Genomic DNA, 26750 nt, shown 5'->3' with positions numbered 1-26750 from the left:
TAATTCTTATTTTATTAGAATGCCTTAAAATTTAAAAAGGCGCTATAGGCTAAACTTTTGAATAAAATTTTATAGGCAATGTACAACTATTGAAAGAATAATCAGTGCAACATGATGTTTATTAAGAAAGGGAAGGAAGAAGGGTGGGAGTGAAGGAAGAAAGAAGAAAGTAACAAGGAAAGGAGAGCGATTCTGAGAGAAAAACGAGATACCGTCTTGGAGTTCTGGGTAATGGATTTTGGTCAGCATTCGGAATGGTTAACAGAATTGTAAAACTTGCTTCTAAAAATTTAAATCCTAGAAACAATAAGCTCTAGACTAATCACTAAAAATGTAAATTGGGGGCCGTCGAGGTGGCTCATGCCTGTAATCCCAGCACTTTGGGAGGCCGAGGCGGGTGGATCACAAGGTCAAGAGATGGAGACCATCCTGGCCAACACGATGAAACCTCATCTCTACTAAAAATTAGGCAGGCATGATGGCATGCGCCTGTGGTCCCAGCTACTTGGGAGGCTGAGGCAGGAGAATTGGTTGAACCTGGGAAGCAGAGGTTGCAGCGAGCCAAGATGGTGCCACTGCACTCCAGCCTGGCGACAGAGCAAGACTCTGTCTCAAAAAAAAAAAAAAAAAAAAAGAGGTTGGGTTTCCTAATATTTAAGTTTTCAATTATTAAATTTAAAGGGCATCTAGAGACATTACAATTTTAAGCCATTATAGATTTATAGATATTCTAGCATTAATGAGATATAGGAAATGAGGCTTTTTAAATGTGGAGATTTTAAAAAACACACACCAAACATGTTGGTCTTATAAGGAGTCCCACTCTCATATTTTTTCACAATTATATTATTTTATATAACATAATTACGCAATAGATTTCCTGGCAACTAATGGATAAGGTCCGACAAGCCATGTGTGTGATTTGAATCACAGTGCTGAGAAAGATGTATGGGATTCTATTTAGCACTACAGTGAAATGTAAATCTTTATTTAGAAATACATTTTAAAACTTCAAAATCTTAAAAAAAAATCTCCAATTTTAGTATTTGCAGATTAGGCCATTTTGAAAACAACATTAGCCAAATTAGAATAGCATAAAAATGGGAGCAAAAGATTCAACATAAAAATGACCACTCTATTATTGGTACCAACTTAACAATTAGGCAGTACGTAAATTGAAAATACGATAAAAGATGCGTTGTAAAATATGGTGAATGGGATATTTGAAAATAAGATTCTCGTTTTAAAAATGTTGTCACGTGAGCATTTCCTTTGTATTCATACACACATGAAAGTTTTTAATGTAACATTTAAAACAAATACCCTAGTTTTTGGAGCCAGTATTCCCAGGGCTCAAGCAGATGAGATTAATCTACGTTTTTGATGAGTCTACAGGTATTTTATATGATTTACTGTTGTCAGGCTCTAGTACCTGCTCTGTAGAGTTTTATATATAATTTGATTCAATATCATACAAGAAAATGAGCAAGCAGGGAGAGTAAATCCCTCTCACTGACTGCTTAGATCCTTAGAGTAGTGGCTCTTGATTTTTGTGTGTGTGCATCTGAATCACCTGCAGAGCACAATGATTCAGAAGTTTAGGTCCCATTTTTATAAATTCTGATTCCATTGTTCTGGACGTGGTTCTCTGGAATCTGCATTTTGACAAGCATAGTAAGCCAAAATGTTGACTTTGCTTCAGTCTATACAAAAATCACATCTAGAAATGCTAGTTTAAGAAGCTCTCTATGGTAGAATTCTGCAAATGTTTGTTGCAGCACTGTTCACAATAGCAAAAACATGGAATCAACCTAAATGCCTATCAATGACAGACCGGATAAAGAATATGTGGTATATATACACCATAAAATATTATGCAGCCATAAAAAAGAACAAGATCATGTCTTTTGCAGGAACGTAGGTGGGGCTGTAGGCTATCATCCCTAGTAAACTAATGCAGGAACAGAAAACAAAATACCACATGTTCTCACTTATAAGTGGGAGCTAAATGATAAGAACTTGTGAACACAAGGAAACAACAGACACTGGGGTTTATTTGAGGGTGGAGGGTGGGAGGAGAGAGAGGGTAAGAAAAGATAACTATTGGGTACTGAGCTTAATACCTGAGTGATGTAACCCTATGTACAACAAACCCCTCTGACGTGTTCATCTATGTACCTCCAAACCTAAAATAATTTCTTTTAAAAAGAAGCTGTCTAGAATCCTAAGGAAGTAAAGCTGAAGACTAGATGCTAAGGAAAAGGACAACTGAAAAAAATGGACTAGAGGGACCTAGAATAAAAACTGAAGGAGCCTACTGCAAAGATAATAGGCAACGAGTGAAAGCGTCTGTTAGATTCTGGGTAGCACCTTAGGACAGGAGTGAGCTTTATGGAAATACTGGAGCACCAGCAACATCATAGTTTTTGTCATCATCATCAATAGCATTGTTATCAACATCATCATCAACCTACTGGGTGAGAAAACATGATCTCCAGACACTGGACTAGAGGTTTACATAGATCATCTCATTTAATCCTTACAATAAATTTAAGAGGACTTAAACTGTTAGTTTTATGTATATTTTTCATACGACAAAACGGAGCCTTAGAGAAATTAAGTGGTTTACCCCCAAAGTGTATTTAAATAGCAAGAATGAAAACAGATTTGAATCAAGCAATGCAACTCTGCAGAGCCCACCTTCTAAACTGCTATTCTTTGGTGATATCTCATAGCACCTTTGAGCTCAGGGTGGCCTCACCATTGTGTAAGGAAAAGGAATACAGTATTTACATAATGATTAGTTGAACTGAATTTGCAGAAACCATGGAGGATGATCATGGCAGGACATAAAAAATTAAAAGTGTCTTAGAGTCTAAAGAAAGGTGCTGTGAGGTTAGGGAAAAGGGAGATGTCAGCCATTCCTAGAATTCATATCTTTGATGTGGTGAAAACAATAGAGAGTTGAAGAATGGAATAGAAATAAATGGGAACAGTGTGACTGGATGGAACCTCCGATGGCCACAAGGCTGAATGCCCCAAGGGGAAGTGATTCAGCCATCTGGTACTTGAGATCAAATTATCTAATATGTATGTAATTGTCCAAAAATTCCCCTTGGCGACTCAGGCTCAAGGAGGATACCATGCTTTCTTTATCCCCCTTGTAAGTACAAGCTTTGTTGTTGATTTTTTCTGTCAAAACTATGTGGCTGAGAATAAAATACAATAATATCTTGAATCAGACAAACATGGGTTTGAAACCCTGTCCTAAGCCCACAGGAGCCTTTGGCAGACTCCTTCCTGTCTCTGAACTTTAAGCTTTTGCATATATATAAAATAAAATGAGAAACATCTACCTAAAAGTAATATTATTAGAATTAAATGAGATAGTAGATAAACAGTACTTGGCACTTCTCCATCCCTTAAGTTAAATTTAATTTCATTTGCACTGCCATGTCAGGAAGGTACATGCAGTATCTAACGTAATTTTAGTTCTAACCCTTGTGAGATGGTCATGTTTGTAGCTTAAGAGTAGAAAGGTAAATAAGAAAAAATAAAGAGGAACATTGGACATTTGGTGCTAAGAGCTCAGACTTAACTATAAATTCTTAACTATGAATCCTTAAATTAGTCTTTAAAATCATGGCCAAAAAAAAAAAAAAAAACCCAAAAAACAAAAAACTCCATTCCAGTGGAAAGTGCTTTAGATTTACAGATCTGCTTGGCACTCAACTATTCTCTGAACTGTCTTGTGACCTTGAGCAAGTAACCTAATAATGAACTTCTATTTGCTCATCTAGAAACCAAGGGATATAGTGCTCAGATTGTCAAATTTATTCAGTATAGGATAATACACAATTTCTAGTTATGGTCTCTAGCGGCTTTTTAGTGACATCAAAGGCCATAAAGCTACTAAAATTGTGTAGAAATATCATAATATAATCAAGCAGTTTTTTTTTCAAGCATAACCCATTATAAAGAAATATATGAATAACCAATCTTACGTCAAAAATCAAAGAAGAAAAATCATGAGATAATCTCAATAACTGGTCAGTAGGTAAAATCTGTTCTAAGGGGTCCTAAGTAAACTAGTTATCTCTCCTCCTTCTGCCATTGAATTTAGTAGAATTTTTTCTTTTGTTTTGATGTGTGTGTGTGCGTGAATAAATGTGCGCTTGTATTTCTTTTGAGGGAGTTGGTAAATCAACCCATTGGCATATTTACGTATTTCTAGTTATGTTTACAAATTTAAATAGGTTGCCTAAGATCCATACCCTGGTGTCTCTCTTGTAATGGAGCTTAAGTACTCTCTGCTAAGCTACAAGAAAAGCATCCTATGCTTTGACTGTGATTGGAACTTTGCAAGCTAGTAGACATGCCTTTTACAAGCAATAAAATGAAGCTGTCAGCCATTGCAAATGGACCAAAATAGAGGCCACATGACTAAAGCACCCCTGCACCAGGCAGTCTCTGATGTATTTCATTCCAGTTTCAATCTATTAATCAGAGGAGTTGGGAGAGCAATAATTTAAACACCACAATAATCAATTCCATAACACGTTAGTAGAAGCTACAGTCAAACTTTGCCACACCACTGACTGCCTTGGAACCTTGACAGGAGCCCTAGGGCCATGCCTAATTTGCATTAAATTTACATAGAATTATAAATCAAGAATACATGAACACAGCCCTAATGTTTGTTAGTGCTTAGATCTTTCCTGATAGATACATTAAAACCGCTGGTGGTTGGACTTCACTTGCAGTAAAATTGTGCAGCTGATCAGCTTTGTTCTCATTCTGCAATTATGGGGAAAGAAACCCAATTGAGCAATAGTTTGGGGGTATGTGAATGCCATTTGAGGTTTTTATCCTGTAAAACTATGACTCAGATGTGCCCTTGGAACCCCCAATCTAGAAGCAAATTGTCCCCAATTACTTTGCAGATCCTTGTCACTGGATTTCATCACTAGTAACTTGTCATTAAGTAGAGATACATACCACATAGAAACCTGAACAGCTGAAAAAATAAGAAGTCCTCTGGAAAATTTTATTTTTTCAGAAGAACTTTGCTATCACAAAAAAGATAATTAGTGCTAATCTTCAGGGTGAGGACAGATAAACCCAAACTTTCTTAAACTCAGCAAAGCATCTGGTACCTAATAGGGTGGAAAAGTGTACTTCATATGGCTCTAGGCATTCTGTGTGTTCTGGTATCGCTGATTTACATTGTTCCAACAGCTGTGGCTTTTGCTATGTGTTTTCACACTCAGGGCTAGGTGAAAACATTCTCACCAACGTTACTGGCTCTCAGTAACAGGAGTACACTCTCTATATTGTTTTTGGTCCTCTCATTTTAAGTCTCTTTTGAGACAGAAAATCGATACTTAAGTCCAATAGTATCTTTGGGAATATTTCTTTTCAGGAAGGATTCTGCAAACATTTTGTACATTATTATTCTGCAACTCCCACCTCTTTCTTATCACCCTTCTACCCCACACTTTCCTTACCTTGTACGATCAAGTAAACTTGGGAGGTCTTGGGCTCATGCTGTGTCTGAACTGAGCAAGTGTAGGAACCCTCATCATAGACATCCACCTTCTGGATTCGGAGGCTGTATTCCAGAGAATGGCGTTTCTCCAGCTCAACCCGTGGGTCCAGAGACCACTTGTCATGTCCAGCAAAAATGATGCCAGAACGGTTCAACCAGGCCACCTTTGAGTTCTTGTCTTCTACAACGCACCTGACAGAGCAGAGTAACAATATTAGTGCCTTAACAACAACTATTTCTGCATTTCTTCTCTAGGTGATCAGACTCAACAAGTCTAAACAAGGAAAATAATTATATGCAGAATGAATTATTGCCATGCCATTCTCGGAGTCCTTAGAATTTTCGCTATTTCATTTAAGATCTAATTACCATCCAGTGGATGGATGTCATTATATTAGACTCAGTTCTGCAATAAACAATCTGAGTATGAGTAATGAAGGCAAAGTTAAATTAGTATTGACTTCCCATTATCTTCTTCTTGTTTAGGAAAAGGCCACTCACTCAGAACTCCGTCTGTTTAAGTAATTTTGAGAATTATACAATTGATATCATAACACTTTTACTCCATCTTCAACTGTGTTTACTCTTTTATAAGTATTTCCTATAGTATTGTGTAATGATAGATTAAAGTTATACTCCACCATTATAGGAATTAGACTAGACTTCTGAGTTTACTTCTAATCTTTACAAGTTTGGAATGCCACTCCCAGGAGTAAAAATTGTGTGAGCAGATCCAAGCATAAGGGGATAGGTGTTATGACGAGGAAATCAAAGCAAACGTCATCTGGCATAAGTTTGGTTCCAGCTGCTGAAGGCAGAAGCTTGTTTGGTGGCAAGTTAGGTTGCTACCAGCATTTCTAGTCACACTGAATGCAGGCAATCTTTAACAAAGATGAAGAAGCCAATTTTGTAGTTTATAGACCAATAGATCAAAAAGGGTAAAGGAATAACGCTTAATTGAATTACTGCTTTAAAAAACTTAAAAGAGTCTCTTTCTGAAATTTGAAAGGGGCAAAGAACATGCATTAGTGAAGGTGGGGTAAATACTTTTTGGTGAGTATGGTTTTCTCCTTCAGTTCCAGCAAGAGCCTTGCAATGGAAAAATCTAGCAGAAAACAAAAACAAAAAAACCTTCTGTCTGCATCCCTGTGGCAAGATTTATGTCTACCCCATAGGGAGATGTCCCAAACCCTGTTCACAGCTGCAAAGCCAGCTGTTCAACACTCTGGGGCAGGAGCGAATGAATAGAAAGAGCCACGAGCACCACAGCAGGACTATTAAGACACCCTGTTCCCCTGTATTTTCTAAACCAAGTAAAATCCAGTATTTCTCTCAGGTCAAAACAACTAAACATAGACAGAAAATTGATGCATAACCCATAGGCTGTCCCACGTGGGAATATAAAGGCCAACTGTGTCTCTTATAAGAAAGAGAAAAGTTAAGTCTTTTTAAATACTCCATCTATGGTATAATACAAAGACCTCCTTATCCTATTAATTTTAAATGAATTGTATATGTTATTTAGAGGGAGTTTTTTTTTGTTTGTTTTTTTGTTTTGAGACAGGTCTTGTTCAGTCACCAAGACTGGGGAGCAGTGGCCTGATCATAGCTCACTGCAGCCTCAAACTACTGGGCTCAAGCAATCCTCCTGCCTCAGCCTCCTAAGTAGCTAGGATTATAGGTGCATGCCACCAGGACTAGCTAATAAAAAAAAAAAATTAGAGATGGGGTCTTGCTGTGTTGTCCAGGCTAGCCTCAAGTGATCTTCCCAACTTGGCCTCCCTAAGCAGTGGGATTACAGTCATGAGCCACCATGCCTGACCCTAGAGTAAGAATTTGACTTAATAAGTTGGGTGCGAAGATACACAGGTCTTACTTTTCTTCTTTACCTATTTATTTTCATAAACATAACTAGATTTAGGTATCATTTCATATCTCTATTTCCCAGTATGTGCTTCTCTGCCATGCATATATTATTGAGTATAATTTATGTGTTTAATAATTTAGAGGCCTTTTATCATGAGCACCAAGCTAACTTCATGAATGCTTGCTGCCTCATTCCAGACTCAGTTTTACTTTTGCTGTTCTCCTCTCTTGTGGCATCATTTCTCTGTTCTTGGTGATGTTTGCAGCATCTCTGAATTTAAAATCATTGATGAATTAATTAATAGGATGTTTGGTGTCTTACTCTAGACCATTATAAATTGTTGAATGTAGATTTACCATGTTTTTTCTATTCTAGTAAGAAGGATAGAAATTTACCTGTGTAAATGTGTTTTAAATCTTCTATCATTTTTCCCTGTGCATGTTTCTCAACTGCACAGCTTAACGCAACAATGGCCAGATTTGCTATATTATAGATGTATTCTGAATGCCTCTTAGCCCCAAATATGGCTCCAATCTGTTCACTTTAAAAGAAAAAATACCATATAATATAGCTTACATAAGTATGGCCTGTGAATCCAATAAAAACAGCAAATTTTTACCTTATTCATTTGGATACCACCAACAACTAATCTAGGATAAAATAGGCATTTGATAAATGCCTGTCTTGTGAACTAACTGGGTCACACATGCAGATACAGGACATTTGGTAACCTATTTTCCACGTCCCCATCCCAAGTCCTATAGCATCCACAAATAAATTGGGCAGATTTCCTTAACAACATAAGGTAAAGTTTATAAGTCGGGTCTTTATGGTCCTTTGACATTTTAGCAATTTTCATTCATGGAAAAGTTAAAATCATACAGATCATTATTCCAAATTATTCTTTGAGGGTGTTCAGCTCTATCTTACCTAAAGAAGTAATGGACTATTTCAGCAAAATTGCCAGATGCATAAAAGTGCATCTAATGAAACAATTTATTATGTGGAAATTTTGTTATGACAATTTACATAGCACCTTATTTTTGCTTTGGGTTTTATCCATATATGTTTTTTATTTTATTATTGTACTTTAAGTTTTAGGGTACATGTGCACAATGTGCAGGTTTGTTACATATGTATCCCTGTGCCATGTTGGTGTGCTGCACCCATTAACTCGTCATTTAGCATTAGGTGTATCTCCTAACGCTATCCCTCCCCCTTATCCATATATTTTTTTAAAATTTGTCTTTTGCTGACAAACAAGTGAATAGTATATTAGAATACATATATACTTTTTTTTTTTTTTTTTTTTTTGAGACGGAGTCTCGCTCTGTCGCGCAGGCTGGAGTGCAGTGGCGTGATCTCAGCTCACTGCAAGCTCTGCCTCCCAGGTTCACGCCATTCTCCTGCCTCAGCCTCCTGAGTAGCTGGCACTACAGGCTCCCGCCACCATGCCCAGCTAATTTTTTGTATTTTTAGCAGAGATGGGGTTTCACCACGTTAGCCAGGATGGTCTCGATCTCCTGACCTCGTGATCCGCCCACCTCAGTCTCCCAAAGTGCTGGGATTACAGGCGTGAGCCACCACGCCCGGCCTAGAATACACATATACTTTTTACTAACTCAGATGGTTAGCCAAACTCCAAGCACCAGAACACAATACAGTATAGTGTTTTTAAAAAGGAAACCACTTCTCCAGATCTTTCAGGGTTCCTTTTTATGTACTGACTAGTTGCAAAATAAATGTATTAGCTCTATAAACTGGAAAATAATCCCTTCTACAATGTGACTAAAACTTTCTTAATAAAAAATGAGTAAAGGAATAATGCAATTTCAGAACTAAATATTTTCTTAATTTTAAAATCTTAATTTAAGGTGGCACCTTTTTTTTTTTTTTATCATAAAAAGTACACATAGAAAAAGATGGTAGGACCAGGCACGGTGGCGCATGCCTGTAATCCCAGCTCTTTGGGAGGCTGGAGGCAGGAAAATCACTAGAACTCAGGAGTTCAAGGCTACAGTGAGCTATGATCATATCACTGCTCTCCAGCCTGGCCAGAGTGAGACCTTGTCTAAAAAAAAAAAAAAAAGAGAGAAAGAAAAGAAAATATAGTAAACCAAAATCAGTAGTTTCAATTTGTAGAGGTCTACGTTTATTAAGATAATAACTAGTCATACAGTGTACTGACAGACCACCTGGCTATCTGAAAATGAGAAATGCTGATATAAATAGAGACCCAGGTTCCCAGCATTCACTGACTCACCAATAAGCATCATGGGCTTGCATCTCGGAGGTATGCTGGCTCAAATGTGCATTAGGCAGGCTTGTGGAGTAAATGAGAATTCTCGGGCCATGCCATTATAATATGATAATAATGAATTATCACCTACCTAGAATATTGCTGCAATTTGGTTCTAAACTTTATACTTAATGCTTTTATCTCTAGAATCAACCTGGGCTAAAGCAGGAAGATGAAGAGATGTATTTCAAAAACCTGTTAGTGTTATGTGTTGTTTTAATAGAATGTTGTCTCGAGGAGCACATGATGTTGCAAATAATTCCCAGGTTTAGAAAGAACTGGACCCTAATGACAGTGGGTGTCAGTGCCACGAGGAGAGGATCAGAGAATATCCTTCCACTTGGGGTGGGTTTTATGGAAGGCAGCTGAGGACATGGACGTATGCTATAAAGTGCCACCTCTCCAGAAAATCTTCTCTTGTCAGTGTAACCTTCTTAAAACTTCCTTTTTATGACCTTATCATACTCCACATTGCATTAGAGTTATTTGCACTCATCTTTTCTCATAAGCTTATTAAGACAGTGACCTTCTTGTAATTCACCTCTGGAGCCCTCACTGAGCCTAGCAGCATAAATACCATGTGCATAGTAGATACTTGCTGAAATGTGGAATAAACAAGCTGAATTTAATTTAACAAATTGCATTAGGTCAATTATAAAATATTCATTATTATCTAATAGGTACAGTAAAGATGGATAACTATTTTAATATTTCTTAAGAAATAATTAAAGTTATCAAGTATAAAGGGAAATTTAAAGAGAATTATTGAGTGTGGTATTAAAATGAAAGTAAAGGAGAGAAAAAATGTGTTCCTGTGTCCACTATGAAGAAAGATCATCTCTAGGAACTAAATGATCTATGTTGCATGTGAAAAACTGTGAAAAAAAGTATAACATCCTAAATAAGTGCTTAGGAAGTTGCTCACGTTAATCATGAACCCTCAAATATCAGATGGGTTACCTACCTGAACTGCAAATCTATGATTTTTTAAAAATCATCTCTAAAAAAAATAGGAAAGGTAAGCACACAAATTTTTATCTTCCCTGTTTAGTATATTTGATTCCATAAAATTGTCACAAAAAATCAATGCACCCATATAAATCTTAAGCACTGAATTTCTTCAAACATTTTACATCAAGTCTATTATGCAGACTTATACAAACAGGTACATTGACAATTCTAGTAACATTGCACAAGAGTGGGGGTTATACTGCTTAAAAAATGAATATAATTGGAGGTAGAAAAGAAATGCTAAAATCAGTTTGTACCAACAGATTACTTAATAGCATATGTACTGACAAGATATCTATGATGTAATTGATACATATCTACCAGATATTAAGCCTGTTCAATTGCTGCTGGACACATTTCATATTTAACAAGCATTAATGGCTGCTAAAAAACATACCAACTTAGGATTCAAATTTGTCCAGACTTAGCCTTGCATAAATTTCCTTCTTTTCTCAAGATAATAATCTGGTATTTATTCACTGATAACAAATAAATATATTTTATGTAATCTCTCACCAGTTATCTATACTCATATTTATACATTGCAGAGTCTGGGAGCAGTGTAACTTGATGGGTAAGAGAAATCTATTTGTTTCTTAAGAAAGAACAGTTAGATAAGTGGTTTCAAAGTGAAGGCAATTTGTGCCCCTAGATGACACTGCCAATATCTGGAGACATTTTTTGGTTGTCACAACTAGGAAGGTGGTGTTGCTACTGGTTTCTAGTAGGGAGAGGCCAGGGGTGTTGCTAAACATCCTGCAATGCCGTGGACAGCCCCCATCACAAAGATGTATCTTATCCAAAATGTTGACAGGATCGAGGTTGAAATATCCAGATATAGACGTCTGTCTCTTGGTTTACAAACCCAGAAGCATAGGACAAACATCTAAAGTGCAGTAGTGTGTTTTCATAGGCTTATGCTTTTTAATTTATGCATACTTTATTGTCAGCAGCAAAGTTCATGACAAAGGCACAGCAATGAGGCCTAGTGAGGCTCTGGTTATAAGTTGATAGTTAATGACTATAAGTTAGTAGTTAATCATGCCCCTTTTGTTCTTTTATTTTAGTTTCATAATCATAAAATGATGTAATCATTTCATAACACCCAGGATAGGTAAAGGAGAATCGGATGAAGAAAAATTGATTTTTTAAACAAATATTAGTCTTTGTTCATCAGAAAACTTTTTCATTGACCTTTATTATTTTTCACATTTGTGAATCTCCCTCTTTTGTAAGATGTGGAAAGATTCAAGATGTGGATGGGAAGGATGTCTTCAAGAATGTTATTTTGATGCTGTTTGCCTTGTAACTTCAATCCTACAAATAAAACCCTTAGTGAATCAGCAATTCTATCATAGAATCATTTCACTCTAGAAGGAAAGATAATTGGTCTGGGAAGTGATGCTATATATTCCCAGCATTAAAATGTGGAATCAGAAAAATTCTAAGCAGAGAATGGAATAAAGCATGAAAATATCCCAGATTCTCCTGAGTCAGAAGTCCTTAGTCTGGTTTTATAACATTATTTTAAGTATAATGAATTCCAACAACTATGCAAACACATCAAAAAAATAAATACCAAGTTAGTTAAAAACGAAATTTAAGGAATTTTAAATCATCAATCATTTTGAATCATCTTTGCTTCATTACCATTTTCTAAGATTAGACTCAATTAGAAATAAAAAAAGAACTGTGGGAATTCACTGCTGACACTCAGGAGCCCCGTTAGCCTTTGCTGCAACGAAAAGCTTCAGCTCCTTACCTTCCTTGCTCCTAGCTTTAGTTCTTTTCACACTTGACCTCTGGTTGGACACCCGTCTGCTCTCTTGGTGTCATTCTCTTGCTCTTGTGCATGTCTGTTTTCCTCATCTTCATCCCCTTGACCCAGACCCTAATCTTAGTTTGGTAATGGTTGACTTCTCTGGATTCATACCAAATTGCAGACCAGTTAACACTATGACAGCATCTACATGATCAGATTATCTCCCCCTCACCCTTGCTTCTTTGCACACATTCATGTACAGATGGCTACATGCACATGTGTACATGCACACACAGAAGTAGTAATGGATGTTCAGGGCAGGGTAAGAACACCGAGGTAGTAGAACACAGAGGTGGTAAACCCACAGGAACTGAATTCATGTAAATATATTACCGGCCACAATGATTCAGAAATCTGTATACTGCTGATGGCGTGCTAGTGTAAAAAACAAGCAGTTTAGATCCTGAAGAGGCTCATTTTAGTTCTGGCCTCGCAGCCTATTTACTATTGGAACACAGATAAGTCATTTAACTTTTCTGTATCTTAGTTTCTTCGTAAGTAAAATGGGGCTAACAATACCTGTTCAACCTCTTAGAACCATTCTCAGGATAGTTCTTTAAATCAAATGAGGTGACGCACATAGAAACATTTCATAAAACAAAGCAATATATATGCTTATATTCATAGTCTCTCATTGTAAAGGATAGTAGATAAAAAGAAAACAGTCATATAAGAGAGATAACTAAAGGAAAAACATTGATTTCTCTAAGTCACATTCAAAAAGTTAATCTCTTTATATTTTGTAGTGTGATGAAACCCACTAAATATATATTATTACCCAGACTCTCAGATCAATCATGTATTTCTCTAAATGCTCAACTTTTATTAGTTATTCACATGTGCTCTACTGTGAAAGCACCCTTTCTGTGATTAGGCTACCACTTATTACAATGATCATCACCCGAAAGTGCAAAAAGTTCACCACGGCAAATGGCAAAACCCAGATAAGCTGTGCAATTTCTGGAGCAATGAAAAGGCCTCCATAGACATGCTTTTTGTCTCTTACCATCACTAAAGAACACCTTGTCCAGTCATATATGCATTGATACATGCATGACTACATTTCAGAATCATCTTTTTGAAGAAGCACAGATGCATATCCATGCAGATGGCAGAGGTTAAGAGAAGAGTGGATGGAAAAGAAACAGGACCACTCAATTAAGCCCTGAGTGTGTCTCAACAAACTGTCTCTTCTAGGACCATCTGTATTCCTATTGTTGTCACATCAACTGTGCCATCTCTACATTCACATAGAAGAAATAAATGGGAAAAAAATAAGACATAAATTCTAAAAAGAGACAAATATTGAGACTGAGACCAGGAGAGAACTGATTTCTATCCCAGTCACAGTTGGAGTTAGAGTCAATCCCAGGAACATTTATTAGTGGTTGGAAAGAGCTCTTCTAGGATCTTTCCAAGAGTCTGGATCACATCAGAAAAATAAATCATTCTCTTCTTAATCACATCTCAACTCAAAATTCTTCCTTATGAAGTGGAAAAGTTATGGGTTCAGTAGTTTAGTAGCTTTAGGCAAGTTACTTAGCAAAGAAAGGCAGCGTGGTGGGGTGGTGATGGGTTCAGGCTGCAAAGCCAATTTTCTGCTCTAAATTCTAGCTTCATCACATACTTGCTCTGTGGTTTTGGGACATTTGTTTATCCTCTCTGTGCATGTGTTTCCTAAGCTATAAGATGAAGATGATCATAGTATCTACCTCGTTTGGCACTAGTGATGTTTAAAAGGGTTTTAAAAAAACATATAGAGCAATGCCTGGACCTAATGTGTCCAATATTTTCGAAGAGCTTCAGGGTTTTTCTTCTGCAACACAGGAGTAGTAGCTACTTCCTCAGATTGTTGTAACTATTAAACAGGATATATTTGGAATACACAGTGAGCTCTGGAAGATCCTGATACATTTTTATTTTCATATCCTTCCATAATTCAAATCTTGGTCATTCATTCTGTAGAAAACCCATTTTTGGGATCAATCCAGCAACTCCCAGATATTGTGGCTCAATCCAATCCTCGCTTACTAATAGGCATTTTCAGGGAAACCCCCTTTCAGGGGCTTGGGCTGTCTTGCATCTGATAGCCCCTTGGTCCCCTCTAGTTAGCAATCGGCCTCTTCTAGCCCACAGAATTTAAATCAAGAGCAGGATGATGCAGCATGGTTATAGTGCAATGGTGTAAATTGAGGCTCTAATGCCATCTCTGGAACACTTTTAAAGGATTTTTGGGATACCTGTGCATAGGCAGCATAGGCCTTAATTGTCTCACCACTTTCAACCCGATCCACTTAGTTTCATAAGGGGCAGAACTCATACATGGCTGTCTCTCTAGGATAGCTGAAATAGAGGCCCATGCTGCGCTTTGTGATCCCCTGAGATCTGCTAGCTGAATTGGAGTTCCTCCTGAATTGGACGAAGCATACCCTATGCTTTGAGGACTCTCAGGTTGCAACAACAAGGCCTATTCTGTCTCCTCAGTGACTGAGTGGCAATTATACGCTCACTAAACTAGCAAGAATCTACAACTTTTTTCTCTCCTTTGAACGACAAATTCTCCTCTTTCCTCCCTATACAGTTGAGAGAGGATGAGAAACAACTTTAAATTTTGCTTTTGTTTTGATTCTCCCTATGAGTCTTTGTTCTCTGTGAAAAACACCTCTCATTTGGAAAGAGAAAAAACTGCCTTTGGTTGTACCTTTGAAACAGTAAAATTAGTCTTGGAATTCTGGCTCAGATTTGTAGTTAAAAACTTCACTCACTGTGCAATTAAAAACAATTCCACAGCTATCTGAAGAAAATTGTGTTACCTCTGCATCATTAAAGATACCAAAAGCATGCTAAGTTCTAGATAGAAAAAAAAAATATGGTCTTTTCCATGTAGGGTTTATTCTTTATCTCATTCCAGCAGTAGGGAGAAAGAAAAGCGCTTGCAATAAACCACAATGCACTTAGGATGAGCATTGTGATGTATGAGGCATGGCTGTAAAGTCAGGAGACTGTTTTCCACAAGGCTCACTTGAAAACCCAGCCCCTTACTTTATAGTCTTGTCATATATACCATTATGTAAATGTTATCATTGGAGCAGAACCACATTATAATATGACTTATCATTACATTACATGCATTTAGACATGATTCAGATCAAATTATGCCTTCTAAGACATGACAATTAATAGATACAACATGTATGCTATAATGAAGTTAACACATAATAAGAATGTAAGTCCATAAGTAAATAAATAAGTAATGAGACTGTCTTCAGGACTACCATTAGGAAATGGCTCTACTGTCTGGTTTGCCTTCCCTGGTAGAGGTAGAGGTAAAAGAGACAAAGAAAGGCAGGTGCATATGAAGAGCAAAATAAGTCTTTTTTTTTTTTTTTTTTTCTTTTAGACACAGTTTCGCTCTTGTTGCCAAGGCTGGAGTGCAATGGTGTGATCTCAGCCCACTGCAACATCAGCCTCCCGGGTTCAAGCAATTCTCCTGCCTCAGCCTCACAAGTAGCTGGGGTTACAGGCATGCACCACCATACCTGGCTAATTTTGTATTTTTAGGTAAGATGGGGTTTCACTATGTTGGTCAGGCTGGTCTCAAACTCGTGACCTCAGGTGATCCACCCACCTTGGCCTCCCAAAGTGCTGGGATTACAGGCGTGAGCCACCACACCTGGCCAGTCTTTATTTTTGAAATGTATTTTGTGGAAACAAATGTGAAATAGGGGACTCCAGTAGCTGCAAACTGAAGGAGATATAATCAAACAGATCTATTACAGGCAAAGGAAATATAGTGGTCTCCTCCCCCAGATGACAAGAAGCCGATAGATCACTGACAGATGCGTATAAATCACAAGGAGGCTGGGCGCGGTGGCTCACGTCTGTAATCCCAGCACTTTGGGAGGCCGAGGCAGGAGGATTACCTGAGATCGGGAGTTCAAGACCAGCCTGATCACCATGGAGAAACCCCATCTCGAGTTAAAAATTCAAAATTAGCCAGACGTGGTGGCACGTGCCTGTAATCCCAGCTACTCAGGAGGCTGAGGCAGGGGAATCACTTGAACCCAGGAGGCTGTGGTTGCGGTGAGCCAAGATTGTGCCATTGCACTCCAGCCTTGGCAACAAGAGCGAAACTTCGTCTCATAAATAAATAAATAAATAAATATAAATAAATCACAAGGACACTTCTCACATGGAGAATTATAATCATAAGAATTTTTATGACTTCCATGTTTGCTTTTCCATCACACACTTTCCCCCACCTCACCTCCTATTTTTTTCTATTTCCAGAATTACTTATTTTCTTCAGCATTGTCTTCCAAAGGACAATGGTGTGAGGAGGACTTCATCTTTGTGTGACAACCTATGTGTGTGTTTTTCTTCTTTCTCTCACCAAAGCATTTTTTTTCCTCCCTTTTGTTGGAGGCCTGTCTGTCTCTCTTGAACAGATCAACAATCAGGTCGTAAATGGGAGTTGGAGCCAGATGATCATAAAGAACTTTAGAAAAATGGGAATAAAAGCAAGAGCTGATGAGTTTGAAATGAAAGCCCATCTGGGAGAGCTCTTCTAATGAACTCAGCCTACTCAAACTGTACAAAGAAAGCTGAAGAATGATTGCAACTGCAGTCTCCAACCTACATAAAGCACTAACGCTGGTAAGGTGATGAAAGTGAAGGGAGGTAACTGGTATCTGGATTTGGAAGAAAGAAGAAGTCAAAGGCCATCACCCCCTTGTACTACTGCATTCACCATATAAGTTCCTTCGGAAATTTCACAGCCAGTCTGAATTAAAGAGAGAGCTGCAGATGCTTCAGGATGAATGTCACACTCTGAATTCTAAGAAGAACCCTATGATTCAAAAGTACCATCTCTTTAGCTTCAGAGCAGTTGTATACCACCTTCTCACTCGCTCTGTCCCTGGGCTAGTATGGCTTTGAAATTATGTTAAAGAAGAGGCATTTTCCCTCACAAAGACTCCCAAAATATGACTATTAAGTGAAAGAACAGGTAGAGGAAGGGAAAGAGCTGAATCTAAGTGGAGATTAATAAAGTGTTGTTTTGAAATTGTTCCTTTATTTTTCCTGGGTTAATTATCGCTGTTTGCAGTCAAGACTTCTTGACACAGCACCAGAAATTTTGTTGAAATCTTAATATTCTGCAGGAAACTGACCTGACAACCAGCAGGAATTATACTGACTAATTAATAACGTCCAGTCTCCCTCAAGGATGAGTCACCTTTGTCTGGCTCTATCACGATCACTCTCAGAATGATGGTGATGGTCCACTGATTGTCACATCCAATGAATTTATCTGAAGTATTTGTCCTATGTAACCTCTTCAAAGCTTTCAGCACCAGTCACCACCCTGTCTTCATTTTCTTGTTTCTCTTCCTAACTCTCTCACAATTTCTCAATTTCCACAATTTTCTCCTCTTTCTCCATGCATGCTTTTACACATTGTTTTTCTCCAGGATTCTACTTTTCTTTTCTCCTGACCTTACAGAGCACTCCTAACACAGTGTTGGCTTTAATTACATTTAATATAATTGAAATCTAAAATAGCATACTCAGCTGCTCCATGTAGATATTTGAAGGTACCTCAAATTCAACATGTCCTGAGCTGAAACTCATCATCTTCCACTTTACTCTGGTTCTTCTTCTAAATTCCCTGTTATCAGTTAATGGAACTCTAATTCATCTATAAATTTAAGCTAGTATCCACAGAATTATTCTTTTTTTGGGGGGTGGGGGGTGGGGTACAGAATCTCACTCTGTTGCTCAGGCTGGCATGCAATGGCACGATCTTGGCTCACTGTAACTTCTGCCTCCCAGGTTCAAGCAATCCTCCCAGCTCAGCCTCCCGAGTAGCTGGGAATACAGGTGCATGCCACCACACCTGGCTAATTTTTGCATTTTTAGTAGAGACAGGGTTTCAACATATTGGCTAGGCTGGTCTCAAACTCCTGACCTCAAGTGATCTGCTTGCCTCAGCCTCCCAAAGTGCTGGAATTACAGACGTGAGCCACCGCGCCCGGTCAAAGTTATTCTTATTTCCTTCCTTCTCTTCATGTGTCTTATGTAGTCATATATTATTTTACATTTTTTCTAATTTTTAAAAAATTATTTAAACAAATTTTTAGCACACACCACCTTTGGTATTTTCATAAATTGACCTCTACTCTCCATCGTCACTTCCACTGCCATTGTTCAGTGCCTTGTCATTTGTTACCAGCATCACTACGTAGATTTCCAACTGGTGTTTTGGTCTGCGATATTGCATCCCCTTACCCACAGCTATTCCATCTGTTTTTCATAGTGAACAGAATGTACATACATAAAGTTGATCATGTACTCATCTTATTTAAATGCTCATGGTCTTTTTACCTGTAGAAATCCAAATAGATTAGTAAAACATCAGTTCACTTAACCTAGCTTTCCAGCTCGATCTCTTGACATTACACTCTTTTTGCTGTGAATTTTATGCGTTATTCAGACTTCAATCTCACCCTTTCTAGATCTAGTTTTTCCTTTTTGTTTAAAATGTCTTGTTTGGCAAGCTCCTGCTTACTATACAAAATCTATCTCAGATGTGCCCTTCTCTGTGATTCATTCTCTCCAATTTCCCTAGTTGATTCTCAGCTTATGCTAGCATTTTAAGTCTTTGTTTTTCTGCCTTTCATTACTATTTTAAGAGTGGGCCCAAACCATGTCTTCTCAACTTTTGCATCTTTATTGCCTATCAAAGTTCCTTACACAAAAAAGTTTCTAGATAATTACTCAATGGATGAATGAATACACGAGAGTCTTTTGCGTCTCATCTCACATTCATAAGAGTGTCCCCACTCTGATGTATCTTGAAGGTGGAAGAAACTTACTGTTCCAAGTGGCATTGAAAGTGGAGAAGTTGTGACAGGACAAGAAAACTTTTTCTAATTTAAACCAGGTATCTTATTTCCCTATATTTGCTCCTATCATTTTCTCTACTCCTCTAGGTCTAGAAAAATGATGATATCTATGATACATCTATGTTATGCTATAATAGATATGTGAAAGTAAATTTTTTGTCACTCTTTTGTCTTAAATTGACATGTAATAATTGTGCATATTCATTACATGTGATGTTTCAATACATATAATGTATAGTGATCAGATCCGGACAATTAACATATACATCATCTCAAACATTTGTCGTTTCTTTGTGTTGAGAAGGTTCAATAACCTACTTTTAGCTATTCGAAATTATATATTATTGTTAACTCTAGTCATCCTATCATGGTACAGAATGCATTAGAACTTATTTCCCAGGCTGGGTGCGGTGGCTCACGCTTGTAATCCCAGCACTTTGGGAGGCCGAGGCGGGCGGATCACGAGGTCAGGAGATCGAGACCACGGTGAAACCCCGTCTCTACTAAAAACACAAAAAATTAGCCGGGCGTGGTGGCGGGTGCCTGTAGTCCCAGCTACTCGGAGAGGCTGAGGCAGGAGAATGGCGTGAATCCGGGAGGCGGAGCTTGCAGTGAGCCGAGATTGCGCCACTGCACGCCAGCCTGGGTGACAGAGCGAGACTCCGTCTCAAAAAAAAAAAAAAAAAAAACAAAAAAGAACTTATTTCCCTTATCTAGCTGTAATTTTGTATTCTTTAACAAATCTTTTCTTATCATCCAAACGGTAAATTAAAAAATAAATACAATATGCAAGGGAAACTTCATAAATCAAATAAGTTCTAAAAATATGCTTAAGAGTAAAAACAAAAACTGATTTCTAATATATTGATGCCCCTTCTGTATTTGGTAGACTTAAATATGAACCTTTGTATTATCTTTTGTTAGTGTCTCTTGCCTTAGAGGCTTATGTTTAAGGATCCAATAAATATTTTGTAATCCATACTCAGATGTCACACTGAGGACTAACCACCTATGAGTTTATAGAGGGATTGTGATTAGATCATAATCGGTTTTCTCACTGATCTATTGAAGCAGGTTAATTTGGTCTCACAGAACTTAAAAATTTTTTCTTTCTCTACTTCATTTCACTGTGAAATTAGCAATTATTTTTTCCTGTAAGGTAATAATATGATCAAGAAGAAAAACAGGAAGGCTGATAAAGAGATACATAAAGTAGAATTTTCTCCACTGATCCTTTGTCTGGGAGGCAACTAAAATTTAGGCAGTCCAGATTCTTTCAGTCAACAGGAGGCACTGTAGTTATTCAGATAAAACTATGTTTCATTCCTTAATTTTGGTAAATATCATCCTCTATTTATTTTCTTGGATTATTATAAAACACAGTCTCAGAATTCTGTATATCACGTCTGAATCTGCAATCTGAATTAAGCAAAAGAAAAAACTTAGAATGAGATTAATTTTATTTGTCTAACTGACTGGGCTAAGTGGTGCTTAGATATTTGTTTAAACATTATTCCTGGATGTGTCTGTGAGGGTGTTTCTGGATGAAATTAACATTTGAATTGGTAGACTGAGAAAGCAGATTGATCTTCCCAAATGTGGGTAGGCCTCACCTAATCCACTGAAGGCCTGAATAGAATAAAAGGCTAAGTAAGAAAGAATTCTCTCTCATCACCTGCCTTCAAGCTAGGACATTAGTTTTCTCCTGCCTTCACAGTTGGACTTGGACTGAAATTACTTTTACACTATCAGCTCTCCTGAGTCTTCAGCTTATTGGCTGTAGATTTTGAGACTTCTCAGCTTCCACAATCATGTGAGCCATTTTTAAATTTTATCTATCTATCTATCTATCTATCTATCTATCTATCTATCTATCTATCTTCTATGGGTTTTGTTTCTCTGAAGAAATCAGACTAATACAGTAAGTTTTAACAAAATATTTTTAAGTAAGCTGAGCTTAGCTCAATCAAGTGAACAATTATACTAATAATTATTAGTATAATTATACTATAATAATTATAACAATACATTATTGTCTTTTATACCTTGCTCTTTATCACACTCTAAGAAAATATTTCTTAAAGTCCTTATTCTCTTATCCTCAATCACAGTATTCCCCCCCACCAAAAAAAACTTTACTAAAGGAAGTTACTACTCTAGTTCATCAACATATGTCCTTATATTTAAACTTAAAGAATATTGGTGTGTATATCTTTAGTCAGAGGTGGATTATCTAGCTTCTTTACTATATTAATCATTGTATTCTGTCCTGAGACTAGAATATACTGATATAATAGACAGAGTAGACTGGGCACAGTGGCTCACGCCTATAATCCCAGCGCTTTGGGAGGCCCAGGTGGGCGGATCACTTGAGGCCAGGATCACTTGAGACCAGCCTGGACAACATGGCAAAACCCCGTCTCTACTAAAAATACAAAAATTAGCCAGGCATAGTGTCACGTGATGATAGTCCCTGATGCTTAGAGATTGAGACACAGAATCGCTTGAACCTGGGAGGCAGAGGTTGCAGTGAGCCGAGATTATGCCACTGCACTCCAGCCCAGGTGACAGAGCGAGACTCCTTCTCAAAAAAAAAAAAAAAAAAAAGACAGTGTACATATCTATATTTTTGTTCATGTGTTCTTTCTGTGTCACTTCCTCTCATTCCATCTTTTTTTTTTTTTTTGGCTATATTCTTTGCTTTGGGGACATGAGTCAATGTAAGAAAATGGCTTATTTATGTATCCTTCCCTTTTTGCTCTCATGCAATGTGAGTCCCTTAATCTTTATGAACATTCTTCTGTCGAAATAAGACCTTGTGCCATGTCACACGATGCTTCACATTAAAATTATACCTCTGCTAGACTGTAAAATTAAGGAAGCCAGAGTCCCTAATTTATTTGTTCTAAGTGTATCAGTGCAGTAATGATTTGAGTGCACAAAAATCCTACAGGTATTCAATAAAAAATTCTGTAACAATAAAGATAATTTCAAAAATAAAATTTCTGATTCATCATTCTACCTTTGTATAATACCTGAATCACAGAATACTGTGACAGAGGGTAAGAAAATAGGAACTTTATGAAATATGCCCTGAGAGGACAGAATCAGAGCGAAAGTGGGTAAAGAATGCATTGTTTATTAAGTAGAATGCTTTCTCTAAGTGAGCCCACGTAGATTTCTTTCCCCATCACTGAGTTCTACACAGGGCCTCCGTGGCCCACCCAGAATTCAGTATGAATACTGGCCAAAGAGTCCAATCTCATAATTTCAAAACCTTTCTGGCAGTTTTCACTTACTGATTTATTCTAATCACCAGCTCTTAACAGCAACAAAACGGTAAGAGGAACATAAAGCAAGATCAAAAGCTACATATTCAATGCAAAACAGCGCAGCCTGTTAGCCCCAGGCAACGAATAAGTGAAGAACACTCTCCATTGTGTAGTAAAGTGTTTCTGGGAGGCTAATGTTGTTAGATGCAACCCTGCCCAAGGCAATGTTAAAAAAAATCAACCACCCAACAAAGAAAACTAGGCTTGCACCTCATGTTCTTCCATGCAGCTCACCCAGGCTTTGTTCAATCACGGAGAAATCTAATATTATGATAAAGAAAGATTTGAAGAGATTAACAACCTTGCACCAAATATTAACTGACCCTTTCTATTATATCATTTTTGCCCAAATCATCCATTTTAAAACAACATAAAAGGTCAGATACTGGAGTTGCACAGGACTAAGATAGTGTAGAAAATAATATGTTTCTTACAGTATGATTCTTTGCCATCCACTCACAAGTGAACTACCTCACATCTCTCTAAAATTGAGAAATGCAATTTCTCTTAACATTACTTCATAATACTAAGTCTGTTCACTCTACCTTTTTAAGAGTTGGTGCTCATCTGGGACCTAAATCTACACAAAAAGACCTTACAGACATTCTTTGTCTGTCAGATGAAAAGTTAATAAAGATATATTATAAGCCAGAATTTTTCTAGACTTATCACACACACTTTTACCTGTCATCCTCATAAAACATACAGCCATGGCAGGAGCACAGCAGTGGAAGAGAACTGTTGCTTTGGCACTTTCATAGCAGGCACCAGTGTCAAATATAGGGCAGAAAATGTGTTTGACCATCAGCAAGCACTAGCCTAGAAGAGCCAGCTATACTATAAAAGATTTTGAAAGTTTGACTTGGGTATAGGATAGTTAGCATGATGAAGGCATTTATAGAACTCTTGGCTACAGAAGACATATTTTTCAGTTTGACTAGGGAAAAAAAAAACAAAACTGCCACAGCTGGTGATATACAGTCTGGGATAAAGAAACAAATATTGCCAGCCAATTCTTTGAGACTCTGTTCCAGCCACACAGTAGAAGCATGATGTGAGAGGACTAACCGCCGCAAAGACCTCCCAGCTTCTCCTGCAGTCTACTGACTGCCAGATATGGTCACTGTCAATAGAAACAGTTTTGGAGTTGACTATAGGACCGTTGGCTCCGGACTGCCAGAGTCAAACAGGCACTGTCATTGAGAAATGGTAGGACAGGTAGTAAATATCTTCCTTTGATCGATAGTAAGTTTTATTCTCTCTGATTGGTGTCTAACAGAAGGTATTTCCAGATACTTGTGAGTTCATAAATTTTCACTGAGACATAAGCCAATTCCTCATTTCCATCAATGGCATCAAAGGTTTAGTTAGAATCACTTAATAAATATTAATTTCAAAACGTCTTCATTTTTGAAGCTTAGGCTTATCATACCCTCTGCAAAAGTAGATTTTCATAAAGTGATATGGTTTATCACCTTAGGAGTCTATTTTTTCCTTCCTTCTCGCCCTTTTAACACTCATTTTTTTGCCATAGGTTATGAAAAATTTGTTTAGTATATTACTGCACAGATTTGCAAGACTATGTTTCTTTTCTGTTTCATTAATTCTGCTAATTTATCAATTAATTTGGCTAATGACACTTATTCCCTTTTTACTACTCTTCTGACAAAAGTTTTCTAATGAAAGAGATATATTAGCTAGTTGTTTTGAAATGTTCTCAACAAGGTTAAGATGGTCCCTGCAATAGATGTTGGAACAAAATCAAGGGGACCCTAGCCACAAGGTGGAGGCGTGTGAAAACCACTCTGCTTCTGCTAGCCTGCACTGAATTTTCAGAGGCAAAGGTAGGGAGACAATAGAAGGTTTAGATAGGTAGGACAGCTCCTTCTCCAGCATGTAAAGATAATTTCTCAATGGGATTAACCTGGACAGAAGCCATGTGTTCTTGATGAGGGCTGCTTTCTTGCAAGTGTAAAGCTTCTTAGCTGAATAACAAAATTGAAAGTTTTATTCTAACCTGGAATGCTGAATAGCTATAACAGAGAAATTAGAGTCCTAAAAATGCTTTTTGTGTGGAAGTTCAAGATTAGTACAGGGATTCTCCTTAGAAATGTGTATCTTGGGACTGCAACTAATCAAAACCAATCATGCTTTTAATAATAAAGAGTATGATTGTGTGCCCCTTAATAAAAGGATGCATAAGTATGATACAGGGCAGGATGGGAGAGAACAGAATTCAGCCCGGCTGCACAGTTTAACATAGCCAGCTAGTACATTCTTTTTCTAGAACTCAAAGGAAGGGTGTGGAGACGGGCAATGAGCTTGCGAATGACTATGATAATAAAACTAATAAATGATCTATAAATTAGAATCACTCACAATCTGAAAAAGAATCATTCATTTAACAATCAGATGTTACAATCCCTACTCAGTCCTACAGTATTTTAATAGATGGCTCTTTTGGTCCATGGCTCATACACATCTTAAAGAATTTGGTAGCATAGGAACCAGCCTAGGAAGTGTGCAATTGGAAAGAGTGGATCTGGTGGCATCCACAGGCAGGTTTAGGATCTCCTGAGAATTAACAATAACTGGATAAGGAAGTGGGGAACGAGTTTGGTATGAAAATAAAATTAGGTGAATTAACTATACTGTCTCCCCAGGGAAACTTCTCACAAATGTGTTGGCTACCCTACCCAACAATACTGTTATCTGCCATGAATTTGCCCTTGACATTTTACATTTGAATCTCAGTGTTGCAGACATAATCCCTGAAAATTCTGTGGCTCTGACAGGAGATTGCAAAATATTCTCTTAAGTACTAATGAGTTCAAGCTTTTGGAATTCCAGTACTCACTTTTTTTTTCTTTTTTTCTTTTTTAGTAGATTCAGGCAGATAGAAAAAGACAGAAATACGTCTACAACAAATAATGAGTAAGGAAAGCATAAGAGAAATGTGAGGCAGAGAGAAGGATGCATACACAAACTCAGTGTGAGAAACAGTGAGAAGTGAAGAGAGAGAGTAACAGTGTGGCTACAGAGCACCTACTAAAGAATCAGATAAAAAGACATGATACGAAAAGCCAAAGAAAATTCTTTAATAGACATTCAGAATTTTTTTTTTTAAGTAGGAGATTTAGAAAAAAAGAATAAGAATGTTTGTATTTGGCAATGTTAAGTCATTCTCTCTCTTTATCCCAAGTCACACCCTACCAACATCCTCTGTAAAACAACAAACTTGAGGGGATAGGCAAATGATGTTCAGTAGAGAAGTTTAGAAATTTAGAAATATGTTTGCCCTATAGTTTATGATACTTGTTACACACTATTGCTGATACTGTCATGGCTATTGTTTTTATTATTACTGATATTTTTATATTTACTACTCACAAAAACAAAATGACAAAGAACGGATATGAGACTGTTTTTTCTGAAAAGAGTGGATCAATAACTGCAGGCTACAAAGAGCAATGAGGAGAGTCTCAGGAATACTCGGAGGATTAAAACACTGATTGAAGCATGATTTACTGAGTTGAACTTCTAAATGGGAAACATGGAAATAGTAGAAGACTATGTTGAAAATGTTGAACTTTATTTAAGCCCTGTGCTTCCAGGAACCAAGGATTGCTAAGAAATCCCCCACCCTTTTGTGTTCCAGAAAATGGCTAACCAACCAAAGGACCCCAGCACCCTCACATAACGTGTCTCAATCCTTCCTCATCACTCCTATAGACTCCAAAGACTCCCTATACCTATAGCACCCCATGCTCCCTTCTTTCTTGAGGTATTCTTCACTAATGAATATCCTTATTGCAAGAGCCTGAGTAAGAACATTTGGTAACTATCTGGTGCCTTTGGTTTTTCACATCCTGTATCTCAAAGCTCTCTGTGCTAGCTTACCCTGTGGAACAATGGGCTGGGAACAGTGTCCAGAGCAATCCTAGGCAGTGCATGGTTTGGGAGGAA

The 26750-nt window shown here is 37.5% G+C and overlaps 1 protein-coding gene across 2 annotated transcripts in view; it reads right to left on the bottom strand.

Annotated features, from left to right (window-relative positions):
- The window catches only part of LSAMP (limbic system associated membrane protein), a 659351-nt gene that overhangs the window by 300664 nt on the left and 331937 nt on the right, over window positions 1-26750 (bottom strand). For both annotated transcript variants that reach the window (XM_032150118.2, XM_032150116.2), the window contains exon 2: window positions 5508-5740. In XM_032150118.2, the coding sequence (XP_032006009.1) occupies window positions 5508-5740 (233 nt within the window). The remainder of the gene's footprint in view (window positions 1-5507; window positions 5741-26750) is intronic.

The sequence above is a fragment of the Hylobates moloch genome, unplaced genomic scaffold, assembly GCF_009828535.3.
Source record: "Hylobates moloch isolate HMO894 unplaced genomic scaffold, HMol_V3 SCAFFOLD_4, whole genome shotgun sequence".
Taxonomy (NCBI): Eukaryota; Metazoa; Chordata; class Mammalia; order Primates; family Hylobatidae; genus Hylobates; species Hylobates moloch.
The sequence above is the reverse complement of the archived record's forward strand: the minus strand, read 5'-3'. Positions and strand labels throughout refer to the sequence as shown.